This window comes from Trichechus manatus, unplaced genomic scaffold (genome assembly GCF_000243295.1).
Source record: "Trichechus manatus latirostris isolate Lorelei unplaced genomic scaffold, TriManLat1.0 scaffold00010, whole genome shotgun sequence".
In the NCBI taxonomy this organism is placed as follows: Eukaryota; Metazoa; Chordata; class Mammalia; order Sirenia; family Trichechidae; genus Trichechus; species Trichechus manatus.
In genome coordinates this window covers 26,000,449-26,014,185 of record NW_004443946.1, presented here as the reverse complement: position 1 = coordinate 26,014,185, position 13,737 = coordinate 26,000,449, and the positions used below count along the sequence as shown (strand labels likewise).

Sequence of the window (13,737 nt, the reverse complement as noted above, 5' to 3'; positions counted from 1 at the left end):
TAAGTTCAGGTTTAGCTTTGAAAGAAACTGTCTAACTATTTTCCATAGTGGTGTTACCAGTTTACATTCCCACCAGCAATTCATGAGAGTTCCAGTTTCTTCACATCCTAACCAACAACTTGGTATTGTCAGTCTGTTTTTAATATACCATTCAGGTACATGTGTAGTGGTATCTCATTTCCCTAATGAAGTTGAGCATCTTTTCATTAATACTATTAGCCATTGTATTTCTTCTTTGGCAAAATGTCTATTCAAATCTTTTGCCCATTTTTAAATTGGGTTGTCTATCTTATTATTCAGCTGTAAGAGTTCTTTCTATTTCCTAAATACAAGTCCTTTAATAGGACTTGCAATATGATTTGCAAATATTTTCTCTCAGTCTGTGACTTCTTTCCCTTTTCTTAATACCTTTTAAAGTAAAAAAGTTTTTAATTTTGATGAAGTTCAATTTATTAATTTTTTTCTTTTATGAATCATGCTTTCAGAACTATATCTAAGAACTCTTTGCCCAACCCAAGATTATGAACATTTTTCTCCTATGTTTCCTTCTAGAAGTTTTATAGTTTTCCACTTGGATTTAGGTTTATGGTCATTTTGAATTAATTTTTGATGGTGTGTATGGGGTGAGGTAGAGACCTTAGTTTATGCTTTCATATACTAGATATCCAATTGTCCAAGCATGAGGCACTGGTGGTTCAGTGACAGAATCCTCACCTTCCATGCAGGAGACTCAGGTTTGATTCCTGGCCATTGCACCTCATGCGCAGCCACGACCTAGCTGTCAGTGGAGTTTTGTGCGTTGTTATGATGCTGAAGGGTTCAGTGGAGCTTCCAGAGTAAGACAAGGAAGAAAGGCCTGGCAATCTACAGCTGAAAATCAGCCAATGAAAACCCTATGGATTATAACGGTACTATCTGCAACCTATCATGAGGATGGCACAGGACCAGGCAGTTCTATTATGTACAAGGTTGCCAAGACACAGGGGCTGACTCAACCGCAGCCAACAACAACAAACTGTCTGAGCACCATGTATTGAAAAGAATACCATTATCTTTGTACTGTTGTAAAAATATCAATTGATCATATATGTAATGGTTTATTTCTGGACTCTTCTGTTCCACTGATCTATATGCCTATCTTTACACCAATATTACACTAGGATGGTTATAAAAAAACAGATAATAGCAGGTGTTGTTGAAAATGTAGAGAAATCAGAACCTCCATATACTGCTGGTGGGAATGTAAAATGGTACAACCACGTTGGAAAACCATCTGGCAGCAACTTAAACAGTTCAACATACAGTTACCATAAATTTGATGAAAAAACCCATTGCCACTGAGTCAATTCCTACTCATAACGATCCTATAGGACAGAGAAGAACTGCTCCACAGGGTTTCCAAGGAGTGGATGGTGGATTCAAACTGCCAACCTTTTGGTTAGCAGCCAAACACTTAACCACTGAGCCACCAGGGCCCCAGACTTACCATATGACCTAACAATTCTACTCCTAGATGTATACCCAAGAGAACAGAAAACATGTCCACACAAAAACTTGTACATGAATGTTTATAGCAACATTATTCATAACAGCCAAAATGTGTAAACAACCAAGATGTCGATCAGCTGATGAGTGGACAAATTAAATGTGGTATATCCATACAACGGAACATTATTTGGCAATGAAAAGAAATGAAATACTGATACATGCTACAACATGTATAGACCTTTGAAACATCATGCAAAGTGGAAGAAGCTGACCGCAAAGGACCACACACTATATGGTTCTATTTATATAAAATGTCCAGAATAGGCAAATCAATACAGACAGAAAGGATGTCTATGGCTCAGGGATTTAGAGTTACTGGAGGTGACAGATAAGGGGTGCAGGGTTTGTTTTTGGGGAAATAAAAATATTCTAAAATTGACTGTGGTGATGGTTGCACAATTCTGTAAATATACTAAAGCTACCACTTTAAATGCGTGAACTGTATGATGTGAATTATATCCCAATAAAGCTGTTAAAAAACAAAATAATGTATTGAATCAAGCTTAAAATTGTGGCCTAAGATTTTACTTTTACATTTGTTTAAATATTAGTAATATCACAGCAAATGCTATAGTTATACTTTACATCATTCACTGTAATAGAAAAATATAAATATATTTTATTAGCAAAATTAAAATAGAGTAAGGAAACAGACAAAGAAGTAACCATTACTTTTTTTCTTTAGACAGTTAACAAGTTTCATTTACCTATAACCAGAACAGACCGGATCAGCATATAAAAACTAAGAAAAATCATGTTGCTTAGAAATTTGTTTTCTTTAAACAGCTCCTTTTCATTTATTCAGTTAAAATATGCCATAGCCTAACAACTAAGATTATAGCAGTGGAAAGTGCTTAAGTCAGAACTAACGACTTAATAACGGTCTACTGCTAAGTCTTAATGCTGAAACTTGCTGCTAGTATTTCACTGCTAATGGTAGTCTAGACCTTCTACTGACTTTTTTTTTGCCAATTCTGAAAAATTATTTTGGGCAATTGCAGCGTTCATTAATATTAAGAGGGGCATTTGCTGATTCACCATGCATGAGATCTGGTAAAGACAATAGATGATGAAAAATATTCACTTTAATCGTTAAGATTTCTCTGAAGGGCTTCTAGCAGCACAGCACGTGCCTAATGTAAATATAATAATATAATCACACAATATAATAATGAATATTTCCTGTTATCTTTTCAATAAACAGAAACATTAAAAACAGATTAAAATTTATTATGTTACCTTTCTACTACTAAAATTCCTTCCTCCATTTGAAGAAACTAGCAAAATTTATCTCCTTCCCTGTCCCTTGAAGTTACAGAAAAAGAGTCTCCAAGTCAAATTTCCACTCCTGGAAACAAGAGGCTAATTTTACTACTCTGCTAAACTTTAAGTCTACAATAGCACACTTAGGATGAGTCTGTTATTGGCATGCTGTCTTCTGGAAGTTCATTTTAAAATCTGCTAGCAGATCAGCTGCCTTCACAGTGAATAAAAACGTTTTACATTTCTAAAAGTTTTCTGATTAAATGTTGATTCTTCTAAATGGTTGTTTTGAAAAACATACGGGCCTTTTAGAAACCAAATTTGGGTGTAAAGTGTGCCTTTTTGTAAGTAATCATAAGTCTGGTTTAGAACATTACAGCAATGAGAGATGGTTATACGAGTACTGATAGGATGAAAGAATGTCAATTATAAGTTTATACTGGCTCAGATAAGGAAAATATTGATTTCAAGTTAGGAGGGTAAATGCTTGGGGTTTCCTTTGGGGAAAAAAAAAGCTGGCAGTGAGGGGGATACAGAGATGATCAGGAGAAACAAACAAACAAAAAAAACCCCACTGCCATGGAGCCGATTCCAACTCAGTGACCCTGTAGGACAGAGTAGAACTGCCCCATAGGGTTTCCAAGGAGCGGCTGGTGGGTTCAAACTGCTGACCTTTTGGTTAGCATCCAAGCTCTTAACCTCTATGCCATCAGGGCTCCTGATCAGGTGAGGGGGTCCACAAACTGAAAAATATAGTCATGAAAGAATCATGCTGCTGCTATGCTCAGCAGCTTTATTATTTCTTTCTTTTGCTCCAGGCACCTTTGAGAATAGAGAGGAACAGAAGGGGGAACCTAGTTATGACAGTAACTTTGTGGACAGAGAACACGTCAGATAAGGCAAGTTAAGCCTGGCTATCCAAACCCACTGCCGCTAAGTCGATTCCGACTGTGTAGCTGCCTAGAAGTGTGAAAGTCACAGGATGCAGCTAGCTGGGCTCGGACATCTGGAAAACTCAGCCAAGCACCAAAATCATGAATGTGTCCTGGGAAAGTTGTGACCCAATTAAAGGAGTCAGTCAGGGTGAGCTGTAAGAAGTGTTCTGCTCAAGCTGAAGGATAAAGTCAGGATCATAAATACACAACGATTAGTGATTACCGAAGCTAAGGAATCTAAGTGCTTGCTTCTTTAAAAACTATTAATATTTCTGCTGTAATATTTTAATCAAGAGCTTCATTTATGTGGGAAAAAAGTAAGGATAAGTTAGTTGGAAAATGTGCTAATCTCTTAAGAAACCACATCTCTCAGACTAACTGAAGCGATGACTGAGCCCTAGCCACGGGGATCTACTGGCTGGTAATGTTCCTAAGAGGCCTCAAGCGCTAACCGAAATCTATCAAGTGACAACACATCTTAGACACTGAGGAAATACCTGAATTTTTGCCCATATTCGAAACCACTCTGATTTTCTTTAGAAGATACAGTGCTCACCAACAAAGGGAATAACAATTATAAAAGGCTGACACATGTAAATCTACAGATCTTTGTACAGCAAGAAATGTATTAACGAAACTTTTTACACAAATAGATTACAGCCATGAAGTCTTAATAAAAACTTCAAAAAACTCTTTTACTTAAAAAAAAAAGAGACAGCAGGCTTACAAAGGGCCAATTTCAAAAATCTGAGCAGTAGAAATAGGCCCATCGACAAACTGAACTATGAGAAAAGCACCAACTACTAGCAAATGTATATTCCACTAAAAGTTATACTGTTATTTAGAAATAGACTGCAACACTCTCAATTCACTTAATACTTGCAGAGGTTGATAACGTAGCTATCTAAAGGAATTCAGGACTATTCAATGCAGAGAAATGTACATACTTTCCTCTGGATCCTCACTAGGTTGGATGTTGCTGGAAAGTTCCTGTGCAGCAGCTCGTGATTCAGGTGTAGAACGATGAGGGCCCAGATGGCTGTCCCTCTGGGCTTCCCATTCTTCACTGAAGCCTCCATCATCATTTGCTGCAACAGAGTTTTGTGCCACATTTTCTGTGCCTTCAAGAGAAAACAGAAATTACAGCCCTAATATTTAGAAGTGCTGAGCAAATAATCTGAGAGGCTGGACTATATGAAGAAGAACGGGGCATCAGGATTGCAGGGAGACTCATTAACAACCTGCGTTATGCAGATGACACAACCTTGCTTACTCAAAATGAAGAGGACTTGAAGCGCTTACTGATGAAGATCAAAGACCAAAGCCTTCAGTATGGATTGCATCTCAACATAAAGAAAACAAAAGTCCTCACAACCGGACCAATAAGCAACATCATGATAAACAGAGAAAATACTGAAGTTGTCAAGGATTTCACTTTACTTAGATCCACAATCAACACCCATGGAAGTCAAGAAACCAGATGACGTGTACTGCACTGGCAGATCTGCTGCAAAAGACCTCCTTAAAGTGTTAAAAAGCAAAGATGTCACTGTGAGAACTAAGGTGTGCCTGACCCAAGTTATGGTGTTTTCAATAGCCTCATATACACGCGAAAGCTGGACAATGAATAAGGAAGACCGAAGAACTGACACCTTTGAGTTTTGGTGCTGGCGAAGAATACTGAATATACCATAGACTGCCAAAAGAATGAACAAATCTGTCTTTGAAGAATGCTCCTCAGAAAAGAAGGATGACAAGACTTCATCTCACATACTTTGGGCATGCTATCAGGAGGGACCAGTCCCTGGAGATGGACATCATGCTTGGTAAAGTAGAGGGTCAGTGAAAAACAGGAAGACCCTCAACAAGATGAACTAACACAGTGGCTATAACAATGGGCTCAAGCATAGCAACAATTGTGAGAATGGTGCAGGACTGGGCAGTGTTTCGTTCTGTTATACCTGAGGTCGCTACGAGTCGGAAATGACTTGACGGCGCCTAACAACAACATTCAGAACTATTTCTTAATACCTTTAAGAAAATTACATGGAGGCCATAACTAACTGGCTATTTCAGGTTAGCTGGCTCTTAAAACTACTAATCATGGGCTCTAACAGTATCTGTTGGTTGCTTACCCAACATTCATTCTCCCCTTACTCCCCAAGGGCAGAGCCCTGATTTTGTTTGGGTTTCTATTCTTCTAGCAGTAAATCCTGACACATCTAAGCTGAGCATGTCTTAGATCTAGGGCTGCAGGGTTCTACTAGCCAATGAATGGTGAAAGAAAGTCTGCTCAGAGTTTTTGGGGAAAACGTTCACTCTTTAAGCTAGACTGAAAGAAGAAACAAACAGCCCCCTTTCTTCTGGATGTTGTCTTATCTGGATATGATGCCCGGAACCGCAGTTGTCACCTTGTGATCATGAGGAGTGGTGGTGGGCTAAGGACCAACCTTGTATGCTAAGGCAGGCAGAATAGGAAGATGGAAAGAACCTGGGCCCTTGATAACATCATTAAGCCACAAAACGAACCAATCCTAGAAGGTCCTACACCTTAGGACTTTTTGTCATGTGAGAGAATACATTCCTTTGTTAAAGGCACTGAATCGGTTTTTTTCTGTTCTTTACAGCTGCAGAATTTCCTAACTGATAGCACTCACCACTGGCTTTGGTGACTAAGTTATCAACGTAGATTCATTATGAGAGGGATGGGTAAGGTGGGAGTGAGTTTTCTTATGGGCCAGTCTTTCCTCTTTAATGACAGTCAATCCAATTTAATGGCCACTTGGTCACAATATTATGAGCATATATGATAGTCTTAATAACCTTCCGTATATTAAAAATAATTAAAATACACAAGTGAAGTTCATAACACTTTTTCCTTCCTTTGTTTTTTATAAAAGTAATACATGCTCATAGCAGAGGTAGATTTACCATTCTAAACTAATAAAGCTTACACTTCGTGCCCGCCTTTGCATGGACTTCTTCTGGAATGGGCCCTAGCAATTTCAAATTTATAATTTTGTATTGTTTTTCTTAAAGAGGTAGCCCTCCAAATTTTATAAGCATCAGGCCCCATATCATCTGAATCCTTCCCTGGTGCAGAGTTTACAAAATCATGTAAGTATGAGGTTTATAAATAAAAACGGCAGTCCTTACACTGCCTCACTGTCCTCACTCCTGATCCTCACTCGCACTTTCAACTCTTTCAGCTGTTTCTTTTGGTAATTACCGCCATACTTAAGTTGTAACTTGCGTGCTCATAGTGCTATAATCTGATGCTTTGAGTTTAGGTATGTATGTATTCATTTCCTACAGGGAAGATGAAGCATCAGCTCTCATACTCTTACACAAATTTAATTCTCCCCATGTTCCCAAATGTCACAATTTTTTATTAATATTCAGCTTTTACTTTATCAACATGCAAATAGCACTCATGACTAAACTACTTTGTTTCAGCCAGGATGCACAATAATAAACATTTTTTTTGTACAGCTTTTTGTTTTCCCTAAAAATTGCCTCATTTTTTTCCTTGCTCAAATTTCTATGTATGACCTATGAACAATCTGTCCTCAAACTCTCTGACATAGAGTTCAGAGTTCAAGTGCATCAGATAACCTCTCAGTTCTATTATTTTTTTGCCTGCACAGACATCCCATTTGGAGCCCTACGCGCTTTTGTTCCAATCCAGCTTGTTGTTCCTCTAACACAGGAGTTCTTAACTGGGGGTGGCATCTCCCTCTCGGAGTGTTTGGAAATGATTAGGATGGGGGTAGTTTTTGGTTACTGCAATGCCTCAGAGCCACTATTAGTATTCAATGGGTGAGGAATTAGGGATGCTAAATATTCATGCAATGAAGACCTGTCCCACTCAAAATGCCAACAGCTCTCCTCCTGAGGAACACTGCAGTTCACCCAGCTCCTTCTCACTTCAGGGCTCTTACCCATTTGTTCCTCTTCTGAAGGCTCTTCTTCCACTCTTTACCTGGCCAACTCTTGTTGTCACTACCTCACGGAAGCCCTCCTTGAAGATTTTCCAGACTGAATGAACTCTCCTTTTAAAAACTTTCATAGCAATGTATACTTCTATTTTATAGCACTTATCACAATTGTTTGAATTATTTGTTAAACGTCTGTCTTCTAACATAGGTTATAAGCTCCACAAAGGATGGAGATATATTGTTCAGTGCGATATCCCTCCGCTCCCGAGAGAAAAAAACACCAAACCCATTGCCATCAAGTCAATTCCAACTCACAGCGACCCTACAGGACAGAGTAGAACTTCCCCATGGGGTTTCCAAGGCTGTAATCTTTACAAAAGCAGGCTGCCACATCTTTCTAACCGCTGACCTTTCAGTTAGCAGCCTAGTGCTTAACCACTGCACCACCAGGGCTCCTGCTATATCCCCAGTGCTTAGCAGAATATGTGGCACATAGGTCCTCAACCAACATTTGTAAAATGAATAAAATCTCAATGTACCAAATATACATTCATACTCACATATATATGTACATATATACTCACAGGAAAGCTTGTTGTTGTTTGTTGTTAGGTGTTGCTGAGTCAGTTCCGATTCACAGCAACCCTATGTACAACAGAACTGAACACTGCCCATCCTGCACCATCCTCACAATCATTGTTATCCCTGAGCCTACTGTTGCAGCCAATGTGTCAATCCATCCATTGAGGGTCTTCCTCTTTTTCGATGACTCTCTACTTTACTAAGCATGATGTCCTTCTCCAGGGACTAGTCCTGCCTGATAACATGTTCAAAGTATGTGAGATGAAGTCTCGCCATCCTTGCTTCTAAGGGAACATTCTGGCCGTATTTCTTCCAAGATAGATTTGTTCGTTCTTTTGGCAGTCCATGGAATATTCAATACTCTTCACCAACACCATAATTCAAAGGCATCGATTCTTCTTCAGTCTTCCTTATTCATTGTTCAGCTTTCACATGCATGTGAGGTGACTGAAAACACCATGGCTTGGGTCAGGTGCACCTTAAGTCTTCAAGGCGACATCTTTGCTTTTTAACACTTTAAAGAGATCTTTTGCAGCAGATTTGTGCAATGCAATGCGTCATTTGATTTCCTGACCACTGCTTCCACAGGTGCTGATTGTGGATCCAAGTAAAATGAAATCCCTGACAACTTCAATCTTTTCTCTGTTTATTATGATGTTGCTTATTGGGCCAGTTGTGAGGATTTTTGTTTTCTTTATGTTGAGGTGTAATCTACACTGAAGGCTGTAGTCTTCGATCTTCATCAGTAAGTGCTTCAAGTTCACTTCACTTTCAGTAAGCAAGGTTGTGCATCTGCATAATGGCAGGTTGTTAATGAGTCTTCCTGCAATCCTGATGCCCCGTTCTTCCTCATATAGTCCAGCTTCTCAGATTATTTGCTCAGTATACAGACTGAGTAAGTATGGTGAAAGGATACAACCCTCTTTGGGTTAACAATGGGTTAATACAATAAGCACACTTGTAGTAACTGTTTCCAGTTTATTTCCTGCTTCCTTTTCCAAGGTGTCTAATGATACCTTGTTCTGCTGCCTTGCTCAGTACAGAATGCAGCCTAATATCCGGACATGTCTGGGCCCCAAACATGAATTCCCAGTTCAAACTGCCCTCCTTGCAATTACCCAAATGCCAACTTAGCTCTATGAAAACTAAACTCTTCCTCTCCTGACAAACAGCAACTCAATTAAGGCCTATATTTTCTCCTCTCACTCAATCCCTACTCTGCTTTTCACCTTCCTCATAAGGTTAGCCCTTTTTCTTTTTAAAGTTTCCATTCTTCTTTACTCTTTATATTGTGCTATTGTTCCTTAACTCTTTTTAATAATAACTCCTCACTTATGTTCTCCTTAGTATCTTCTTTAGTATGCATAAGTACGTCTTTCAATCTTCCATTCTAAGTCATCATCATTTTCTTTCTTCAGAAAATCGTATCTGCTTAGTGATCAGTTTAGTATAAACATAGTTGTTGCTAGATGCTATCGAGTCAATTATGGCTCATACTGACCCCATGTGACAAAGTAGAATGGCCGTAGTGCTTTTCAGGCCATAATCTTTATGGGAGCAGACTGCCAGGTCTTCCTCCTGAGGAGCCACTGGGTGGGTTTGAACCACCAATTTTTCAGTTATAAACATTACCACATCTCAAATCAAATTACATTAACATTACTCTGGCCATGTTAGACAAGAGGTTCTCATTTTTACAGGTTTGTGGATAGAGCTTTTTTTTTTTTTTTTTTTTTTTTAAATTATACTTTCAACTTGAACCTTTCCGTACTGGTATTATGCATTTAATGGCAGAAATGCTAGGGGCCTGGGCTGTATTGTTGGGTTTTGGGTGCCTGAACTCTTTAAATATTTATGTGTATCTACTTTCTATCACGATAGCTTTCAGAAGACTCTCAGGGGAGTCCATGACTAAAAAAAGAAGTTAAAATCACTCCTTCACAACCCATCGTTAAACCTGTAAGATGACAATGACCCTAAACAACCAGGAAATTATCAAATAAAAACCACCTACTTTGTGCATTATAATTTGAGCTTTTGGATACTCTCCTTTGGGCTTCCGGGTCTCCTTCTGCCATATTCACCAGCCACACCATTGTTGCTGTTGAGAAAGACAAAAGTCCAGGTAAGCACTAGAAACACAGAAGGAAAACACACAGATAGTAAGCCATTATTTCTCTACATAAATTACCAATCTTCCTAATGATGCTTTAAGAATCCTTAACAACCAGGGGGCAGGGGAGGATGTCAGAGTAGTCAGATGCTTCTAGTGCACCCTCTAACAACAAAGACCCGAAAAAACAAGTGAATCGATTATATATGACAATCTAGTAGCCCTGAACATCAAAGGCAAAGTTGATGAACCAGACTGAGTGGCAGCAGAGGGGAGAGATGGTTCCGAAGCAGCGAGGAGTTGCCAGACCTGACCCAGCTAGAGCCTGAGCCCTTCAGGCCTGATTAGCTCATGGGTGAGCGGTGAGGCAGGCAAGCAGCAGCGCTCAGGATGCATATTCTGCACCGGGAGAGACCCAGCAGCATAAAGTCTAATTGGCCACCCAGCACCAGTGAAAAGCAGCCCTCAATCAGCAAAAGATAAGTACCTGCGTACGGCCTACCACGCAGATCAAAAAAACCCCCCTTAGGGAAAAACATCTCTCCCATTTACTTCCTTGCTCCCTGGGTCCTGGACCGGGTCCCGGACCAGCTTCAGCAACTGCTGAATCCCCTGGGCCTGTAGTAGGATTCATCACATGCCCTGAGCCATTCTCCTGGCCTTAGAGGGTTAACAAATTGACAAACGGGGAAAAAATAAACTGCCAGCTCCCCTAGGCCAGGGAACTCAGGGTACGCACAGCTCCTTTGCCAGGCACAGGCATAAGGGATCCACGGACGCTGAGTGCCTTTCCCCTGCACAGACTTGTGTGGGCCCATCTCAACAGCGTAGGCCCTCATTACCACAGTACAACAGGGTATAAACCTGAAGTCTAACTTCAACTGTTTCAGCTGAGAAGTGGCAGGTTTGTGACATTAGACACTGCTCTGCTCACTAAGCAGGGTCTTCATCTACCCACATCAGGAGCCTGAGGACTGGTGGCTCCGCCCATGCCACCTAGCCACATGCGAGGGGGCCAAGAATAAGAAGTGCCACACAGTCCTTACAGCCAAAAGCACTGGGTGCTCATACTTCTACTGCAAAACCCACCCACCTACACGCTCTAGGGAACAGGGACACACCTTCCTCCTGGACACTCCGGGGCAGCCGTCAGCCCCCTGCTTTGCTCAGAGTATCTCCCCCTGCTGCAGCCAGATGCCTCTGCCTACACAAAACATCCATGCCTGTCTAGTACTGTAGGTGAGAGCCTATACCACACACTTGGTGGCTATCTACCTGGGCACCTAAGCTGAATCCATACAGGAGGAGTGGGCGGACTCCTGGGCTCACATATCTAGTAACAAATCTAACCACCTGCTGACAGGACATAAGAGCTTCAAAGGTGCCAATAAGCAAACTAGCTTGCACAAGCAGCCTATTTGGGAATATAAAAAAAAACCAAGAATCTAGGACACTGTAAGCAAACATAAAATAAATAAATGTAATAACTTATTCATGGCTCAGAGACAACAGTCAATATTAAATCACATAAAGAGGCAGTCCATGATGGCTTCAGCAACTTCCCAAAATAAGAAGCTAGAAATTTTCCAGAAGAGGAAAATTTCTTAGAATTACCGGAGGCAGCATACAAAAGATTAACATACAGAACTCTTTAAGAGATTAGGAAGGAAATTAAGCAAAACGCAGAACACGCAATAGACAAAATTAAAAGATTAGAGAAGAGCATAAAGACAAATTTAACAGGCTGCAAGAATCCATAGAGAGACAGCAATCAGAAATCCAAAACATAAACAATAAAATTTCAGAATTAGACAACTCAACAGAAGTCACACACGCAGAATGGAGGCAATGGAAGTCAGAATGAGGGAGATCGAAGATAAAGCACTTGACACCAAACTATTTGAGGAAAAATCAGATAAAAGGATTTAAAAAAATGAAGAACCCTAAGAATAATGTGGGACTCTATTCAGAGGAATAACCTACAAGTGATTGGCGTACCAGAACAGGGCAAGGGGATAACAGAAAATACAGAGAGAATTGTTGAAGATTTGTTAACAGCAAATTTCCCTGATATTGTGAAAGATGACATCTATCCAAGATGCTCATCGAACCCCACATAAGGTAGATCCCAAAAGAAAATCACCAAGACATATTATAATCAAACTTGCCAAAACCAAAGATAAAGAGAGAATTTTAAGAGCGGCTAGGGATGAACGAAAAGTCATCTACAAAGGAGAGTCAATAAGAGTAAGCTTGGACTACGCAGCAGAAACCATACAGGCAAGAAGGCAATGGGATGACATATATAAAGTCTTGAAGGAAAAATACTGCCAGCCAAGAATTACATATCCAGCAAAACTGTCTCCCAAATATGATGGCGAAAATTAGGGTATTTCCAGATAAACAGAAGTTTAGGGAATTTGCAAAAACCAAACCAAAATTACAAGAAATACTAAAGGGAGTCCTCCGGGGTTACAAAATCAGTAACATCAGATAACAACCCAAGACTAGAACACAGGACAGAGCAAACAGATATCAACCCAGATAGGGAAGTCACAAAAATAAATCAAAGCTAAAACACTGAAAATAGGGAAACAGATGTCAATATGTAAAAGATGACATTAAAACAAAAAAGAGGGACTTAAAAAAATGCAGACATAGATCTTTCAAATAGAGAGGAAGCCAAGCCTATACAAAGAAATAAAAGACTGGTATAACCTTAGAAAAATAGGGGTAAATATTAAGGTAATCACAAAAGGAAACTTACAATCCTACAAGTCAAAATAAAAACCTAGAAAAATATAAAGACTCAGCAAACACAAAATCAATAACAGTGAAAAACAGATGAAAAGAAAATACATAAAGAAAAACGACTCAGCACAGAAAATTAAGTGGAACAAAGAAACTGTCAACAACACACAAAAAAAGATATCAAAATGAAGCACTAAATTCGTATCTATCAATAATTATACTGAATGTAAACGGACTATATGCACCAATTAAGAGACAGAAAGTGGCAGTTTGGATAATAAAACACGATCTGTCTACATGGTGCCTACAAGAGACACATCTTAGACTTAAAGACACAAACAAACTAAAACTCAAAGGATGGAAAAAAATATATCAAGCAACCAACACTAAAAAAAGAGCAGGAGTGCCAATATTAATCTCTGACAAAATAGACTTTAAAGTAAAATCCACCACAAAGGATAAAGAAGGACACTATATAATGATTAAAGGGTCAAAACAACAGGAGGACAAACTATAATAAATATTTACACACCCAACGACAGGGCTCCAAAATACATAAAACAAACTAACAGCACTGAAAAGAGAGATAGACAGCTCCACAATAGTA

The 13,737-nt window shown here is 39.4% G+C and overlaps 1 protein-coding gene across 5 annotated transcripts in view; it reads right to left on the bottom strand.

Annotated features, from left to right (window-relative positions):
* PSEN1 (presenilin 1) overlaps nucleotides 1–13,737 on the bottom strand; it is a 75,011-nt gene that overhangs the window by 4,256 nt on the left and 57,018 nt on the right. For all 5 annotated transcript variants that reach the window (XM_023726352.1, XM_004371014.2, XM_023726353.1 and 2 more), the window contains 2 exons: nucleotides 10,281–10,367; nucleotides 4,694–4,867 (listed from right to left, as the gene is read on the bottom strand). In XM_023726352.1, the coding sequence (XP_023582120.1) occupies nucleotides 4,694–4,867; nucleotides 10,281–10,367 (261 nt within the window). The remainder of the gene's footprint in view (nucleotides 1–4,693; nucleotides 4,868–10,280; nucleotides 10,368–13,737) is intronic.